Source organism: Hibiscus syriacus, unplaced genomic scaffold, assembly GCF_006381635.1.
Source record: "Hibiscus syriacus cultivar Baekdansim isolate YM2019G1 unplaced genomic scaffold, ASM638163v2 tig00110402_pilon, whole genome shotgun sequence".
In the NCBI taxonomy this organism is placed as follows: Eukaryota; Viridiplantae; Streptophyta; class Magnoliopsida; order Malvales; family Malvaceae; genus Hibiscus; species Hibiscus syriacus.
In genome coordinates, this window is record NW_024062722.1 from 356460 (window position 1) to 374207 (window position 17748).

Below are 17748 nucleotides of genomic sequence, written 5' to 3' on the forward strand. Positions count from 1 at the left end.
GAGCATCAACAAGTAACGGGCTACTCAAGTAAAGATTAAATAAAAACATTACAAACTAAATGGTAAAAACAATTGTAATAATTAAATAGAAATATTAAATACAAAAGTTAAAATTCAAATAATTAAATAATAACAACATTAAGAAACAAAATAAATAAGAAATCCATAATTCAATACATTTACTTATAAACAAAGAAAATTAGATAAAAAATAATTACAAATTAAACACGTCTATCGATGTCTGCTTCTAAAATGTGTTCCAAAGGACGATGATTGTCTATTTTGATCATGGTTTCTTCGTATAACTTGCTCTTCCTCCTCACTCTTATCATCATCATCAGCAGTAACAGCTACATTTTGTTGATGAGGGACGGATGGCGATGTAACACCTCTATAGAATAAAAACCCTGAAGGTGTATGACTAGCCATCACACCGCTCATAGAAAACTGTGAAAACTGCGAAAAAATCGATATCGATGACTGCGATCCATACTGAGCCAGAGGTGTCTGTGTCTGTAGTGAATCATCACCCACCAAATAAGCAGTATATGAAGCTTATGCTGGATTTATAAGCATGACAATATAATATCTGCCAGGAGGTGTCATAAAATCCTACGTGGTGGCATCTGAACCGGCTGCGATGCCATCTGAAATAGTTATGGTACCATCAGAATCGGCGATGTACCCATGTATAGTGGCGGGCTGAGAATGTAAACCGGTGTAAACGGTGGTTTCTATGATGGTTTAGGGTGTTGCAGTTGAGGACGAGCCGAAAGCGACTACTTTTCGTCCACGAGTCGAAGGACGATGATACTATGACGGTGGATATTTTTCTCTATGCCGATGAATACTCCTACCTCGTGCTTCCTCGAAAAGTAAGAATGACTTCACGTTCGTGTTTAACCACTCATAATAGTCACCCATAACCAAATAATGATCCACATAAATCGGCTCCTTAGGGGGAATGCGTTCATGTCGATCCTCCCATATCTTTATCCATTCACTATGCTTCAACAGCCAGTTGACATCCTTTTTTCCCCGTCTATTGACGTTATGCATATTGTTGAGATTCTTAGGTGCTTTAGGAATGTGTTGTATGAAACCAAATTGGCGGAGCACGCGATCAATAAGAAGTCACTCAAGTGAGGTAGGATGCAAAGCCTCATTTATTGAGTAGAATAAGAAGTCCATTCAAACTAAAACAAATATATATAATTCTTATCAAAATAATATTCTAATTATATAATGATAATTAATTGTAAATAATAAAATTTAAATACATACCTCTGTACCAGCCTTCTGATCAATGAGTATTCAAATTTCTTCCAATTCATCTAGTATATCAAGATGATTTTTCCTTGTACATTACCAGTTATTCAATGTAAAAATTATTTCATTATATACTCAAAAAAATAATTATATACGAACTCAACATTGAAATTACCTCAATAATAACGGAAATACTAAATGGTTATTCACGATCGAATATAAAAAGGACATACGATACCACACCCATGATTGGAGAAGAGGAAGACATCCACCGATAGCATTTTTCCGATAATCAATTTCTCTACACATTTCTATATACAAAGATGCCAAAACTGTGAAACCCCAACTGAGTCTGCCGACAAAGTGAAAATCTTCGAGGTGATGCAACCACATACAATGAACTTGATTGCGAGATTTGTCGGGCATCAAGATCCCTCCTATTAGTTGTAATATGCAAGCCCAAGCAAATATTTTAACATGTTCCTCGAAACAGTCTTCACTTAAATGTTAAAAGTTTATAGCCAACCATGATAACGATATTCGATCACCGTTGAAATTAGGCGTGATACCTCCAAGATACTCCTCGCACAAGGAATGTCAATTACCATCTGCCACACCAGAAATCCACCGTTGAAATTAGGCGTGATACCTCCAAGATACTCATCGCACAAGGAATGCCAATTACCATCTGTCACACCAAAAATAACATCCCCATATACCGGAAGCCCAAATGTATGGAAACATACTCCAGTATAATAATGCACTTCCCACATGAAAGATGAAATGTGTGTTTCTCTAGTCTCCACCTCTCAATCAATGCAGAAATAAAGTTGGATTCAATGTTACAGTGCCCTTCATATTTCACTATGTAACTGAATCCATCTTTAGATAAATATGGCCAAACACGACTCTATATCTCTAACTTAGCGTTACGAATAAATGGATCTAATATACGGTCATTCTCCTAATTAAATAAATAATATACAAATTAAAATATAAACTAATACTAAAAGAAATAAATAAATAAAACATTCATAATAATTAAAATAACACAATTTAAAATTATTAACGTATCGACAAAATGACTCGAGATAATATTCTTATCTAAACGCTGCAACCTACTTTCCATTTTATAATTACAAAAAGTAATAAGAAAATTAATAAATTAAATAATAATAAAATAATAAATTATTAAATGACTATAATATAATAAAAAAATTTATAATTTCTAAAAACGATAGCAAAATTTACTTAAAGCTTGCTACAAGAATTGATAAGGAAGAAAATCAAATTTTTTGACGTGGTTTAAGTGTTGTATGAGAGAGTATTTATGGGAGGGAGGGAATGAGGGAATGAGGGGGAGGGGACGGGCGATTGGGTGATATTAAAGGGGTAGTGGTAATTTAATAAAAGGCGATGATACATGTCAAATTCTCATTGTGACGTCAACTCAGACAGAATCCCAAGAAGACGCGTTTCATGATCTGCGCCTTTCGTCCACGAAACACATTATATTATCACTCTGTCAAAAAGAAATAGTGTTTCTTGTTTGATAGATAATTATTTATTATTTGGGTGATTTTTGAGTAAAAACGCCTATGTTGTTTCTTGTTTGATTCCATTATTAACAATGAAAAACTAAAAGAAAATAATAAAAAAAGAAGCTAAATTTATTATCATCATTTTTCTCTTCTTTTTCCTTCATCTTCCTTGTTTGGATCGGATCTGGCATAGCTTAAACACATTAACAAGGCAAAACCCAAAGCTGTTTCACTTTCCTCTTCAAAAAAAAAACACCTCTTTTTCGTCTTTTTTTCTGGGTTTTCATGCAAGATTCCACCTTGCCCTCCATTGCTTTTGCTGTTTTATGATTTAAAGCTTTGGGTTCGCTCGGTGTTTGTTGAAATACCTCAATGGAATCACTTGTGAATTCTTCAGCAAAGAATCAAAAGCCAGGTCCTTCAACGTCCCATTTAGCCGATCTCAACAATGGTGTTCGGATCATCCGACACCCGAATGGCTCCACAGGGTATCAAAAGCATTCACAAGTGCAGAAGAATCATGAATCAATTGTGAAAAACAACGAGGTTCTTGTTGCTGCTAACCAGATGAAGAGCTTGACGATGGAAACCAAATCTTCTTCTTCGTCAAAACATCCCTTGGATGATACCGTATCTCAATCAGAATCGAGCTTTTGTCAGAGCCCTTCAACCAATATCTCCAATGGAAAACCGAGTTTCACCAACACTGAACTCAGTGAAAGCGGGAGCTGCAGTGGTGAAGTGAGTAGGAAAACAAGCATTTACAGAGGGAGCACCGGGAGTGATTTCAGTGAAGAGAGCAGTTCAAGTTGTTTAAGCAGTGCCATTTACAAGCCACACAAAGCCAATGATATTAGATGGGAAGCAATTCAAGCTGTGAGATCAAGGAAAGGGGACTTGGACTTTAAGCACTTTAGGGTGTTGAGGAGATTGGGATGTGGGGATATTGGTAGTGTTTATCTTTCTGAATTGACTGGAACCAGGACTTATTTTGCCATGAAAGTTATGGATAAAGCACTTTTGGCAAGTAGAAAGAAGCTTCTTAGGGCTCAGACTGAGAGGGAAATTCTTCAATCATTGGATCATCCATTTTTGCCAACTTTGTATACTCACTTTGAGACTGAGAAGCTTTCTTGCTTGGCTATGGAGTTTTGCCCTGGTGGTGACTTGCATGCTCTCAGGCAAAGACAACCTGGAAAGTACTTCTCAGAACAAGCTGCAAGGTTTGCCATTGCTCTCTTCTTATCCTTTATTTCCCAAGTTTCCATTGTTGGATTCCCAATTTAAATGTTGTATGTATTTAAAGGTGATCCATTTCATGTTAATCTGTGTTACTCGGACTTGAATCAAATCGAAATAGGATTCGAGTGTGTGTATCAAATACGAGTATGTATCGAATTTGGAAGCTCCCTAGAGAGTCTTAAACCTATTCTCATGTCCGGATATGATATCGTGTTGATGGGAATAAGTTTGACTCGTCGTCCGTTGACGGTTTATCCTTTTTAGTTTGGGTGGAGAATCGTGGTCGGTGAGTAAATGGCTGTCTGTAGGTGTTTCTTTATGGAAGGAAACATTGAATGGGGAAGGAGGAAAAGGAAAAAGAAGTCCCTCCTCTCCCATAATTGAGGATGATTTATAATGGTTCTGACTAATGATATTAGATATAGAGTAATTATAGCTTTTCGTAACCTGACAAGCTAAATAGATATGATGGTCAAATCTTTCGATTTCGCACCTGCCAGTAATTTTATCTTAAGAGTCTTGTTTCCACATTGTAACTGATTTGAGAGGTTGTTGATGACTTCTGATGGAAAAAAATATCTCGAATTGAATTTATACCCCTCCTCACTCTCGTTGTCAACAAGGTCTTCTCTGTGTTGATTTGCGTATCCCGGATCGATATCTTGTTGATTCAAGTATTCATGTTCTTGCAGTTCAAAGTAACTTGTGTTGTTCGACATATCGGATGATAAACGAAGTCCGTTATCAATGTATTGCAGTGAAAGAAGATTAAAAGCCAAGTAGTTTACTACTAACTAATGTGTAATCTGCATTATTGTTTTATGTTTCTCTGCAGATTTTATGTGGCAGAGGTTCTCCTTGCTATGGAGTATCTTCACATGCTTGGGATTATTTATAGAGACCTTAAGCCCGAGAATGTTTTGGTTCGAGAGGATGGTCACATAATGCTCTCGGATTTCGACCTCTCTCTTCGGTGTGCCGTCTCCCCGACTCTTGTCAAATCTTCGAACTTGAACCAGGAATCAAAGAATTCGGCCTACTGTGCTCAGCCAGCATGCATTGAACCAACCTGTGTAATGCAGCCGGATTGTATCCAACCTGCATGTTTTGGACCCCGGCTTTTTTCGAGCAAGGCAAAGAAAGACAAGAAGAGCAAAGTAAAGAACGAAACGAATCATCAAGTGAGCCCTCTCCCTGAGCTCATTGCAGAGCCTACCAATGCTCGATCGATGTCGTTCGTTGGTACTCACGAGTACTTGGCACCCGAGATCATTAAAGGCGAAGGCCATGGAAGTGCCGTAGATTGGTGGACATTCGGGATCTTTTTATATGAACTTTTGTTTGGTAAAACACCATTTAAGGGGTCTGGGAACCGAGCAACACTCTTCAATGTTGTTGGCCAGCCATTGAGATTTCCAGAGTATCCTAACGTGAGCTTTGCTGCTAGGGACTTGATCCGAGGTTTACTTGTAAAGGAACCGCAGCATCGGCTCGCGTATAGGCGCGGTGCAACTGAAATTAAGCAACATCCGTTCTTTCAGAGCGTAAACTGGGCACTCATTCGTTGTGCGAATCCACCTGAAGTGCCTAAGCAAGCAATGATGGACTTTTCAGCCACCCGAACCGACATCCCGAAGGTACCGACGAACAATAAGGTTCCCGGTTTAGACGTTAAGCCTTCGGGTAACTATTTAGAGATCGATTTCTTTTGATCATTGTGATAATGTCTCATTTCTCAGTTTGTATGGTGCTCCAATGGTACTCTTAAAGGTTTCATTCATGCAATGAAAGCTCAGTTCCATTGGTGGCATATGCTGTAAACTTATCTTTGAACTTGAAGCTCCATGAACGGCACTAAGAACTGCAAATGAATAGATTCGACGAATGCATTTGCTGATCTTATCTTTTGTGGTTCAAAATATTTCTTGCATTTGAAGTTTACTTATGTCTCATTCAATTCAAATTTGGGTAAAGTACACAAATGATCCCCGATTATAGGATATTGCTTTGTTGAGTCCATCTACTATTAAAAGTTACAAAATGATCATCTAATTATTCATTATGTTCTAAATTCATTATTTTTTGATAAAAAAATTGACGACAATCACGACTATCATATCTCATACAACAAATTAACATCTAGCTCAAACTGTCGTCATTTTTAATGAAAAATGACGAGTTTGGAACATAATAAATAGTCAGGTGACCATTTTGTAATTTTTAATAGTAAAGTGACTCAACAAAGCAATATCCTATAGGTAGAGAACTATTTTATAACTTTTAAAAGTCAGGGACCGTTTATGTACTTTCAATCGAATTAAGTTTAAGATTTTTTTTTCATTTCGAACTTTACGATCTTCAATTTATAGTTTTGAGTTCGATTTAAACTTAAAAATTTTAAACTCTCGAGTTTTCAAATCAAATCGAACTCCATTTTAAAGTTTTTGAATTGAGCTCAGCCATACTCGACTTATTTTTATACCTAGGAGTATGTATATATACGAAGCTTTGTCATTGAAAAAAGTGTTTGATGGTTGTGATAGTGGACGGAAAAGACGTCTTAGATGGACAATTGGCCATTTTAGCTCCATGATTAACATCTCGTGACCAAGTTACCGTCCGTCACGAAGAACAATTTGAATGCCCAACTATAAACGCCCACGTCAGCAAACTTTAAAAATGTGATGAAAATAACGAATTTCTACAACCCCACGCTCGCTTCAGCAGCACGCGCTGAGCCGCATACGTGGGATCTCTTGATTGGGTACCGCCTAATATTGCGTCTTTAAATATCTTTCAGTGCTCACATACCGAGTTCCCCGCGAGTGTCTTTCAGTCGCCTACGTTTTTCTTCTTCTTCTTCAATGGCGGATTCTAGCTACCTCTCCACTGTTTCCACCGAAGATGCGGCGAGTTTCGGATTCACGCGCGATGAGATGTACACCAGTAATCTCTCCGGCACCGTCAATCCGTACGACCGCCACTTGTTCCTCCGCCACAAGTCGTATACCGATTGGGCTTCCCGTGTCGAAGATGACGGCCTCCCTAATCTCCTCTCCTCCGCTCTAAAGTCTCGAAAAACGACATCCCGGTCAAGGTGCGTTCCTGTCGTTTCGGCCAACTGCCGTTTGCTTTTGAGGGTTCGAATTTTCAGTTAATCATAGCTTTTTTTCTCTTCAATATAGACACTGTTGACGGTTATTGACGGAGCGGAATCTGACGGTGATGTGCTGATTTTCCCTGAAATGATCAAATACAAGTGAGGTTTCCTTTTTCTTTTTCGATCTAATTTCATTCTGAATTTTGTTAAATTTCATTTTACATAACCGGTTGCTGAAATTAAAATGGATTTGAACCTTGCATTTTGTAACTTATCGAGTATGAATCTGCTTTTTTTCCTCATATGTCGACCGTCCATTAAACATCTGCTTTATCGGGAAATTTCATGTTTTTTATGATTAATACTTGGTTTAGTGGACAAGTGTGAAAAATTCTGAAGCTGATTGTGGAGTTAGATGTGATCATATCAGATGCAGAATTTTATGTTAGGGTGTCAACTTAGGAACTTATGTTATAAATTTAGGGAGCGAAATTATATCATCGATGGAAAATAACTAAATTATGTAGGAATTTGAAATTTCTGGGGGGGGGGCGACCTCACCCCAGCACGGCAGCACCCATGTTGCAATTTCTTTTCTTTTGTTTGAAATTTGATGAGAGAATGCTAAGATCATGAGTGATGGGAGGCTCTTTTATCATGTTGATGGAAGGGGTTTGACGGGCTCCGATGTGGATGGCGTTGTTGAGGATGTGCTTGTTAATGGCAAGGCATGGACTTCTGGAGCACAGGAGACGTTGATCGGTTCGTATATCTTCGTGTGTGCTCATGGTAACCTTGACAAGAGATGCTGTGTTTGTGGACCGGCTCTAATTCGAAAGCTGAACGAAGAGATCGAGTTGCGAGGACTGAAGGATCAGGTGTTTGTAAGTGCTTGCTCTCACATTGGAGGGCACAAGTATGCTGGGAACTTGATTATCTTCAGCCCCTATTCCGAGGAAAAGATTACGGGCAACTGGTAATACCGCCGTACCGGCATTACCGAGTCATTATGCTTCTATGCCTTCTAAAGGATTTTAATATTATCCGGACTTTTTCCTCGTACGGTTTCAGGTACGGCTATGTTACTCCTGTATATTGTGTGACGCATTGCATATTCCCTATTAAGCTTGCTGTTGTTCCTTTCTATGTCAACATCTGCAGGGGTCAAATGGGGGCCTCTACCGAAGGAGGCGAACAGAAGCTTCCGAACGGGACCGAAGCGAAGAAAAACGAGAAGCACGAAGAAACGACTGCTCGGAACACAACGGAAAATGCGGGTGGTTGTTGTCAGGGTGCCAATGGTTTCACCTGTTGCATGACTGCTAGCTCAGAACCAAGTGATAAAAAGAGAAGTGAAGAACCGAGAGATATGCCCGAAAAGAGCGGGATGTGCGAACTGACAAGCTGGATAGAATCATGGGAGCAACGTGACTTTCTTAAGGCAGCCGCTGTGGTCGGAGCTGTTGCAACCGTTGCCGTGGCTTATAGCTATTATAGAAGGTCAGGCTGAAGGAATCCTTGTAATCAAACGTTTTACCGTTTGCCTGTGTGTTCTATACCCTCGTTTTTTGTCGCCGAGGCGGTAGTTAATAAAAAAATCCTCCAAACCACAAACTTCTCCAGGAGATTCATACAAATAGCAGGTATAGGGATGTATTTCAGTTGATATATGTTCAGATTAAGGCTTTTGTGTGCTTCATCCCGATACAGAACGCAGTCGAATTGGTTCGAAACACTAATATCATCTCTTGATTTGCTTGGAGAGATTGCTTCATCCCGATACAGAACGCAGTCGAATTGGTTCGAAACACTAATATCATCTCTTGATTTGCTTGGAGAGATTGTTTCCTTTCAATGATTTGCAGAAGGGTTACTGGATGCTTGTGCATTGAAGCTTGTATTTTCCGGTAGGGATGACGATTTGCGGTTTTGGTTCGGGTACTGTTGGATATCCGAATCCGATATTCAAACCTGCATTACTTAACTGGTTGAATTATCGATTAACCATCGTAATCCTACGATCTCATACTCCGATCGTTTACGTTTCGTCCGAGCATAATCGGAGTGATCCCTCGGAAGAAGAAACGGCTTTTAATTTTTTTAAAATAAAAATTTGGATCTAAATTGATGTACATGTATAAATTATGTTACTTGAACTTAGATCATTGAAGGAGAACAGAATTCTCTTTATATATTGGGGTCACTCCAAAGATTCATGATTTAATATTTTTCTTAATATGATTAAATGAAATTTTAATATTTTCAAGCAGTGACTAATGACGCATTCTTTTAGAAACAATTAAATGAAGGTTTACTGATTTCAAATATTATCAAATAAAAATATAACCTTTTAAAACACATAAATAAACTATTTTTTCAAGCATACTCAAACAATAAAAAATTAAGGGTAAAATATTCATTTAATGCCTAAACTATCAGTTCTGATATGTCTTAGTATCTAAACTTTTAATTTTTTAAAAAAAGCATACTTAACGTTTAATTTTTGTTTCATTTTAGTATCATGTCGTTATTAATTTTGGTCTATTTTAATACCTAAACTTCCATTTTTTTCAAAACTTAACCTTAAATTTTAAATTTTGATGAGAGATGCTAAAACTACAAAACACTAATAATAAAAACATTACAAAAACAAAACATATGAAAAAAACATAATCCATTTCATATGTTGATTTTTTTAAAAAAAAAATTAAATAAAAACATTACAATTTAAACAATTCTATCGATGTCTCTTTCTTGAATGTGTTTCACGGGACGGTGATTGTCTATTTCGATGATGATTTCTTCTTATAGGTTGCTCTTCCTCTTCACTCTCATCATCATCAGCAGCAGCAGTAGTGTCACCAGCTACATTTTGTTGATAAGGGATGGATGACGATGTAGGACCTGTATAGAATAAGGACCCTGAAAGTGTATGACTAACCATCCCACCGCCCATAGAGAACTGCGAAAATTGTGAAAACATTGACATCGATGTCTGCGATCCATACTGAGGTGGAAATGTCTGTGGTGGAGCACCACCCGCCGAATAAGCAGCATATGAAGCCCACGTTGGATTTATAGGCATGGTAATATAATATCCGCCAAAAGGTGGCATAAAACCCTGAGGGGTTTGTACGTAACCATGCGGTGGTGCCATCTGAATCGGCAGTTGTGGCATCTGAATCGACTGTGGTGGCATTTGCGGGTGATGCAGTGGTATCTGAACCGGCGGTGTAGTCATGTATATTGGCGGGCTAGGAATATAACCCGGTAGTGATGGTGGATGTTGTGATGGTCTCGGTGCTGCAGCTGAGGATGAGCCGGAAGTGTTTGCTCTTTGTCCACGAGTCGAGGGACGATGATGTTGTGATGGTGGACGTTTTTCTCGACGCTGATGAATTCTCCCGCCTCGTGCTTCTTCGGAAAGTAAGAACGGCTTTCCGTTCATATTGAACCACGAAATATAGTCGTCCGTAACTGAATAACCAGTTTCATGTATGTACTGCCGAGGGGGAATGCGTTGATGTCGATCCTCCCACATCATTATCCACTCTTTGTGCTTCATCACCCAGTTGACATCTTTTTTGCCCCGCCTATCAATGTTATGCATATTGTCGAGGTTTATAGGCGCTCTAGGAATATATTGTACGCAACCAAATTGACGAAGCACACGATCAATCGGATGCCACTCGACAATAGCATAACATATAAGAGGCACAACCGTCATCCATACATCTAATTGTCCACTCAAGTTAGGTGGGAGACAAACCCTTATTTCATTCGTCGCATAAGGGGTCCATTGAAACTAAAAAAAAATATATAATTATTATAAAAAATAATATTCCAACTATATAACAATAATTAAATCTAAATATTAAAATTTAAATACGTACCTCTGTACCAATTTTTTGGTCAATGAGTAAGCGAATTTCTTCCAATTCATCAGGTATAGCTCGATGATTTTTCCTTGTTGATGACCATCTATTCAATATAAAAAATATATTTCATTGTATACTCAACAAAATTATTTATATACGAATTCAGCATTGGAATTACCTTAACAACAACGGGAAGACAAACGGTTCATTCACAACCGGACATAAAAAAGGCATGCGATACCACGCCCATGATTGGAGAAGAAGGAGACAACCACCAATAGCAGTTTTTTGATAATCTGTTGCCCGACACATTTCTTTAAACAAAAATGCCAAAACTGCGGAACCCCAACTCAATGTGCCGGCTACTCGAAAATCAGTAAGGTGACGCAACCACATACAATGAACTTTGTTGCGAGATTTGTCGGGCATCAAGATCCCTCCTATGACTCGTAATATGTACGCTCGTGCAAATGCTTTAGCCTCATCCTCAGAACAGTTTTCATTCAACTGTTGAAAATTTGATTGCAGCCATGCTAACGGTATTCGACCACCGTTGAACTCAGGCGGAATACCTCCAAGATATTCCTCGCACAACGAATGCCAATCACCATCTGCCACACCACAAATAACATTTCCGTCTACCGGAAGCCCCAAATGCATAGAAACATCTTCCAGCGTAATGGTGCACTCCCCACACGGAAGATGGAATGTGTGTGTCTCTGGTCTCCACCTCTCAATTAGTGCAGAAATAAGGATAGGTTCAAGTTTACAACCTCCTCCAATTTTGGCTATATAACCAAATCCAGCCTCGTCTAAATACCTCCAGATAGGACGCGGTATGTCCATCTTAGCGTTACGGATAAACAATTCTAATATACGATCATTTTCCTAATTAACAAATAATCTACGAATTAAAATTTAAACTAATACTAAAAAATTTAAACTAATAAAATATTCAAAATAATTAAAACAACATAATTTAATATTGTTACCGTATCAGTAAAATGACTCGAGATATGATTTGCATCCAATCGTAACATCTCACATTCCATTTTACAACTATAAAAAATAAAAAAAATAGTTATTAGAATAAAATATTAACTAAATATAATATAATAAAATAAAAATTAGATTTTTACCTCCTAAATACTCTCGGAAAGCCTACTTGAAGCAAGATTTAAGAACAAGAAGAGAATAATATTTTTGAGTGTGATTTGAGCGAAGGAGAGGAAGAGTATTTATAGAGGGAGAAGATGTAGGCGGAAAATTTAAATAATTAATAAAAATTAAATGAAAAGGACGCTCCTTCCCTATAATTCCGCAAAATATCATCCAAAAACGTGTTTGACAGAAAATGTCTGAAAGGCGCGTTTCCTGCGACGCGCCTTTACCTGATTTTTGAATAAAAAAATGGTGGAAAACAATATCTTTCTGAATCTGAGTAACCAGTAACCACTTCCAATCCACCATATTTCACTACCAAACTCTCTCTTCATGTTCTTTGCTCCCCGTTAAAGGGCAGTTCTTGATGGTTTTTTGGATCTATAATCCGTGATTTTGGGTGATGGGTTTATCGTTTTAAAACTGGGAAAATTAGGTTGGAAAAAAACCCAGACTTTGTTTTTTTCCACCTTCAAATGTGGGGTTTTCAGTAGACGCTAGTTCTTGAGTTCATGTTTTGAGAAAGATGGGATCTGGAAATGGGTTTTTTGCAGCTCAAGATTTGAGTATAGAGTCTAAGTGGTTGATTGATCCTCAGCAGCTTTTTGTTGGTCCTGAGATTGGAGAAGGTGCTCATGCTAAAATCTACGAAGGAAAGTAAGTCATAGTTTTTCCTTGGAATTCTGATTATTTCGATTTAGTACTACTTTTGGACTAGAATGTAACTTTTTGAACTGTTTTGGGTGTAAATTTCATTGATAATTTGTGCAAATGCTTAATGTTTTAATCCATTTTGATTGCATTTAAATATAAAAAACCAGACTGTTGCCATTAAAGTTGTTAGAAGAGGGGAAACTCCTGAAGAGATTGCAAGGAGAGAAGGGAGGTTTGCAAGGGAAGTTGCTATGTATTCCAGAGTTCAACACAAAAATCTTGTGAAGGTTATTCGATTCATTAATTACGATTCGATCGGTTTCCTGTTGTCGAATACTCGAAGTCGTTATGTTCGTTGTTGTGGTGACTGTGAATTATCTGCAAATCATGAAGTTTTCAGATTCGAGTTTTTTTTGTTTGTGTTGCGGTTTATTGGAGCTTGCAAGGAGCCTATCATGGTGATTGTGACCGAGCGACATTGCTTAAATACCTTCTGAATATGCGGCCAAAGTGCTTGGACATGCGTGTGGCGATTGGGTTCGCACTTGATATAGCTCGTGCGATGGAATGCTTACACTCTCACGGGATGATTCATCGGGACCTGAAACCTGGTATGACTGTAACCGTTCTTGGTGCCGTTATATATCCGATTTGAGTTACAATTTCGACGAATTGTTATGGAATTAATCTAGAGTGGTCTGCAATGTATTTCATCTCTTTTCTTTCGGATTGTTTGACGGATAGGAAGCATGTTATCGGACATAATGAATTCAGTACCAGTGTGTCAATGTTCCATGTTTGTTGAACTGCAACTGAGGATGTGATTCCGGGCAGGGCTAACATAGTACCGGGGATAAACGAAGTCCAATTATAATTGTTCGGGAGGTCGAATGAGGCTTCTACCTTTTACCATTTTTGTGTTAGACAATTCTTAGAATTAAGAGAGCTTTGAGGAGCTAAGGGGGCCTAGTCCCCTGCCAACCCTCCATTGGATCCGATCCTGCTTCCATGGTGACGGATAATTGTTCAAACAAAGTAAAAATAAAGCGTCTTCGTTTATCGTTGTCTGACTTGAATATCAAGACACTGAACAAAAATCTACATTGATTAGTACACTGTATATTTGGCATATGTTGATTAGTACACTGGATATTTGACATACGGTATTTCCTTTATTAGAATACGGCTTAACCTTTGGGATATGAGATTGTTTCGCGTGGTTAAACCTATAGCGGCATAAATACGATCCTAGTTGTTTTTGGTCTAATTTTGTGCTCCTACTTGCTGGATACATGGTTTCATACTGTATAGCAAGTCTCGGTTTAACTAAGACCAACCGAGCCGTAATTATTTTATAATGATTTATTGTCCAAGGAATATTGTCTAGTTAAATTGACTTTGATCCTGATAAATTCTCTCGTTTTGCAGAGTACTTGATCTTGACTGAAGACCATAAAACAGTTAAACTAGCGGATTTCGGCTTAGCCAGAGAAGAGTCGTTAACAGAAATGATGACTGCTGAAACCGGGACGTACCGATGGATGGCTCCTGAGGTAATGAGCTGAATTATTTGGAACTCAAATTGGGTATCTTTTTCCTATAAATTTCGGTTTTCATTTTGCTGACGATCTCGTTCTTCTGTGCAGGGTGTCGAACCAGCAAGTCCAGATTCTCAAAGTCATTCTTGACCAATTTAGTAGATTTTCCAGGCACAAAGTCAATTACAACAAAACCATAGTGTTCTTTTCGGCCAACATGGATAATAGATTGACGGTTAGCATTTGCAATGAGTTGGGCTTTCAACACACTGATAACCTGGGGAATTACTTGGGGATGCCTCTGGTCCATAGCAGAGTGACGAAGAATACCCTCCTCCTAGCGATGGATTATGAGAAGACCGCCCCCTTTGGAGTTGGGAACAGACCGGAGTTTGTACGGTTAGATCTACGTTTCACTACCTTGAAAGTGATCAGTGGAACGAGGCCGATAAAGTCTGGGATATAGCGTGGGATTATAAGGGACCCCAGCGGGTTAAACATTTCCTCTGGTTATCCATTCACAGACGTCTTATGACTAATGTTGAAAGGGCGAGGAGAGGTTTAAGTTGAAGCACCCTGTGCCCGGTTTGTAATAGAAGCGAGGAGTCTATCTTACATGTGCTCAGAGATTGCCATACAACTAGGAGTGCTTGGGAGCAGCTGGTTCCGAGCTCAGAGAAGTTAAGTTTCTTTTCTATGGATTTGATTGATTGGCTCCGAGCTAACCTTTACCATAACGCAGGTTGGAACCGCGCCGATTACCAGTGGCATCACCTCTTTGGCATCCTCGCTTGGAGACTCTGGAAGCATAGGAGCAATTTTATCTTCCAGGGGCGAATCTGGTCCATCCCGGAGATGATTAAATCGGCTTGAACATGGGCAAAAGCTATCCGCAAAGACAATAAAGTGGGAGCTAGACGACCTCAAAGTCAGTAGCACAATTGGCAACACCCGAACGCCAATTTGGTGAAGCTGAACACTGATGCTTCGGTGGATCGTGCAACCATGGCATCAGCGAGCGGCAGAGTTTTTAGAGATAGCAATGGAGCTTGGATCACTGGCTATGCTCGCAACATTGGTCGATGTCCAATATATCAAGCTGAACTTTGGGGGAGTCCTCGATGGCTTGAATATTGCGTGGAGTAAAGGGTTCAGACACGTTCCTGTTGAGTCGGACAATATCGAGCTCGTTCGAAGAATCAATTCCACCAACCATGCTCTCGACGATGCTTTAACCCACGTTTTTCGTTTTTTCTTTGGTCGTTTGATAGTTATTTTATTTATGTTTTTTAGGGTTAGTTTTGACGACGCCCTGACTGATCAAGATTGTGTTTATTTGAAATCTTGTTGATCTTTCCTATTATAGACTTTCGGATTAAATTTGGATGCGCGATTTTGCGTTCATGGACTCACGACGCTCGACTCTTATTTACGTTCTCCGTGGTAATTGAATAGCTTAATTCCCTTTTGGGATTCGTTTTGCCGATGCAATCAGATTTGTTCGTTTCTATTTTCGTTCGAGTCTTTTGATTGAGTTTTCAATATTTTTCATGTATGATCATTATATCATCTAAAGTGGCTAGTTTCGATTTTATAGGAAAATGTCCAAATTATATATTTAATTTACGATGATAGTTACAAACTCTTATTGTAATTTTGAATATTTTCATTTTTTAATAATTCTAGCGGTTTTTATTAAAAATATATTTCAAAGAAATAAATATAATATATTTTTCATTTTTTGTTTATAAAATCAAAAATAAAATTACCAACATTTTAATGCTCCGCTTCAAAGCAGCATCCAACTAAAAGATTCTTCTCTCAACACTAACCGCGTAAGCAACAGTGGAATTTCAATGAAAATAATTAATTCTATCATAAGCCCCTAAACTTTAAAAATATTTTAATCGAGCTCGTAAATTATCGTTATCATATTAACCATGTTATTTCAATGAAAATGATAAATTGAAGTGCCAAGCTGAGAAAGATTGCCAAACCCCAAAACTAATGCAGACGGAGAAAATTCAAGTATCAAAATGAACAGATTATCAAGTTTAGGGGGTAAAAACTATATTAAACCTTTCAACCTTAACGTTTGTATTAACAAGCTTGGGAAGCAAGTAAGAATTGAAGATAATTACTAGAATGCCATGAAGCTCCTATCTCCGAAGCTGCCAAGTGGCTTGACAATATTCGGACAGGGAACTCAAATTAGTGTCCGAACCAAGCGGTTCGGGTCATTGTGTTGTCAACTGTGGGACCCACGAATAGATACATCTTATTGCGTATCACGGGTGAAAATACTTGTCAAGTTGTTCTATTATATGGATTATATCAATTTGATCCCTTTTTTATTAAATCTTACTTCATTTCTTATATAGCCTAATTTAAATTATTCACCCTATTATTAAATAGGAAAAAGGGTAACTTTTACTTATGTAGTAGAACCAATATATCACTTTAGTCCCTATCAAATTTTCACATTAATTTAGTCCTCGAAGTTTCTCAATTGTATCATTCTATAACTCTATCCCTAACTTAAAATCCTAAATTATAAAGCATAAACCCTAAACTATAACTATAATACCTCTAAACACTAACTTAGGGTTTATAATTTAGGGTTTTAGTTAGGGAAAGGATATAGAATGAAGCAATTAAACAACTTTGATGGCTAAATTGATGTGAAAATACGATAGGGACGAAAATGATAAATTTGATTTATTATAGGACAAAGGTGACCTTTAAACCTATTAAATGTATCAATTTAATCATTACATTACTAAGATTTAATACCAAATTTTACACTTACGATGTAATGGAATTTTCATTTTGACCCTTTTATTATTATTATTTTATCAATTTACTCCCTGAACATTCATTATGCTACCACGTTATCCCTTCATCAGTATTGATGTGGTCTAATGACATTTCATTTAGGGATGATTATGGGTTGTGGTCTAATTTTTTTGAGGTAAACTATGCATTTGGTACCTAAACTATCAGGTTTTATCCGTTTTAATATTTAAACTTTTAATCTTTTCAAAACCTTACCTAACATTTAGTTTTTGTTTCATTTTAATACCCATGTTAAATATTTAACGTTAAACATTTGAAAATATTGAAAGTTTATGTACTAAAACGGATCAAAAATGATAGTTTAGAATTTACCCTTTTTTATTTATAGTTATTTCATATTAAAAAATAATTTTAAAACCATTCTTAAACAGTAAAGTATTAAATATATAAAATAATGATTTTATTCTGTTCAATTTTACTAATACAAGGAAAAATAAATTCATTTAATAGATTGAGTTGATCCATATAATACAGGAAGTACTAAATTTATACAATCCTTATAACTGAGG

The 17748-nt window shown here is 37.5% G+C and overlaps 3 protein-coding genes and 1 pseudogene across 3 annotated transcripts; 3 read left to right on the forward strand and 1 right to left on the reverse strand.

The window, feature by feature from the left end:
* Positions 1 to 2915: 2915 nt before the first annotated feature.
* LOC120123645 (serine/threonine-protein kinase D6PK-like) lies at positions 2916 to 5845 on the forward strand. The gene is made up of 2 exons (XM_039142487.1): positions 2916 to 4033; positions 4888 to 5845. The coding sequence occupies exons 1-2, from the start codon at positions 3183 to 3185 to the stop codon at positions 5762 to 5764; spliced, it is 1728 nt and encodes a 575-aa protein (XP_038998418.1). The 5' UTR covers positions 2916 to 3182; the 3' UTR covers positions 5765 to 5845.
* Positions 5846 to 6884: 1039 nt separating this feature from the next.
* On the forward strand, positions 6885 to 8789 carry LOC120123633. Its single transcript, XM_039142479.1, has 4 exons — positions 6885 to 7149; positions 7238 to 7311; positions 7823 to 8128; positions 8224 to 8789. The coding sequence occupies exons 2-4, from the start codon at positions 7298 to 7300 to the stop codon at positions 8660 to 8662; spliced, it is 759 nt and encodes a 252-aa protein (XP_038998410.1). The 5' UTR covers positions 6885 to 7149; positions 7238 to 7297; the 3' UTR covers positions 8663 to 8789.
* A 1090-nt stretch (positions 8790 to 9879) lies between these two features.
* Positions 9880 to 11915, reverse strand: LOC120123669 (serine/threonine-protein phosphatase 7 long form homolog). Its single transcript, XM_039142509.1, has 3 exons — positions 11209 to 11915; positions 11046 to 11133; positions 9880 to 10957 (listed from the first exon to the last, which is right to left on the reverse strand). The coding sequence occupies exons 1-3, from the start codon at positions 11874 to 11876 to the stop codon at positions 9890 to 9892; spliced, it is 1824 nt and encodes a 607-aa protein (XP_038998440.1). The 5' UTR covers positions 11877 to 11915; the 3' UTR covers positions 9880 to 9889.
* A 548-nt stretch (positions 11916 to 12463) lies between these two features.
* Positions 12464 to 15744, forward strand: LOC120123615 (annotated as a pseudogene).
* The last annotated feature ends 2004 nt before the right edge of the window (positions 15745 to 17748 follow it).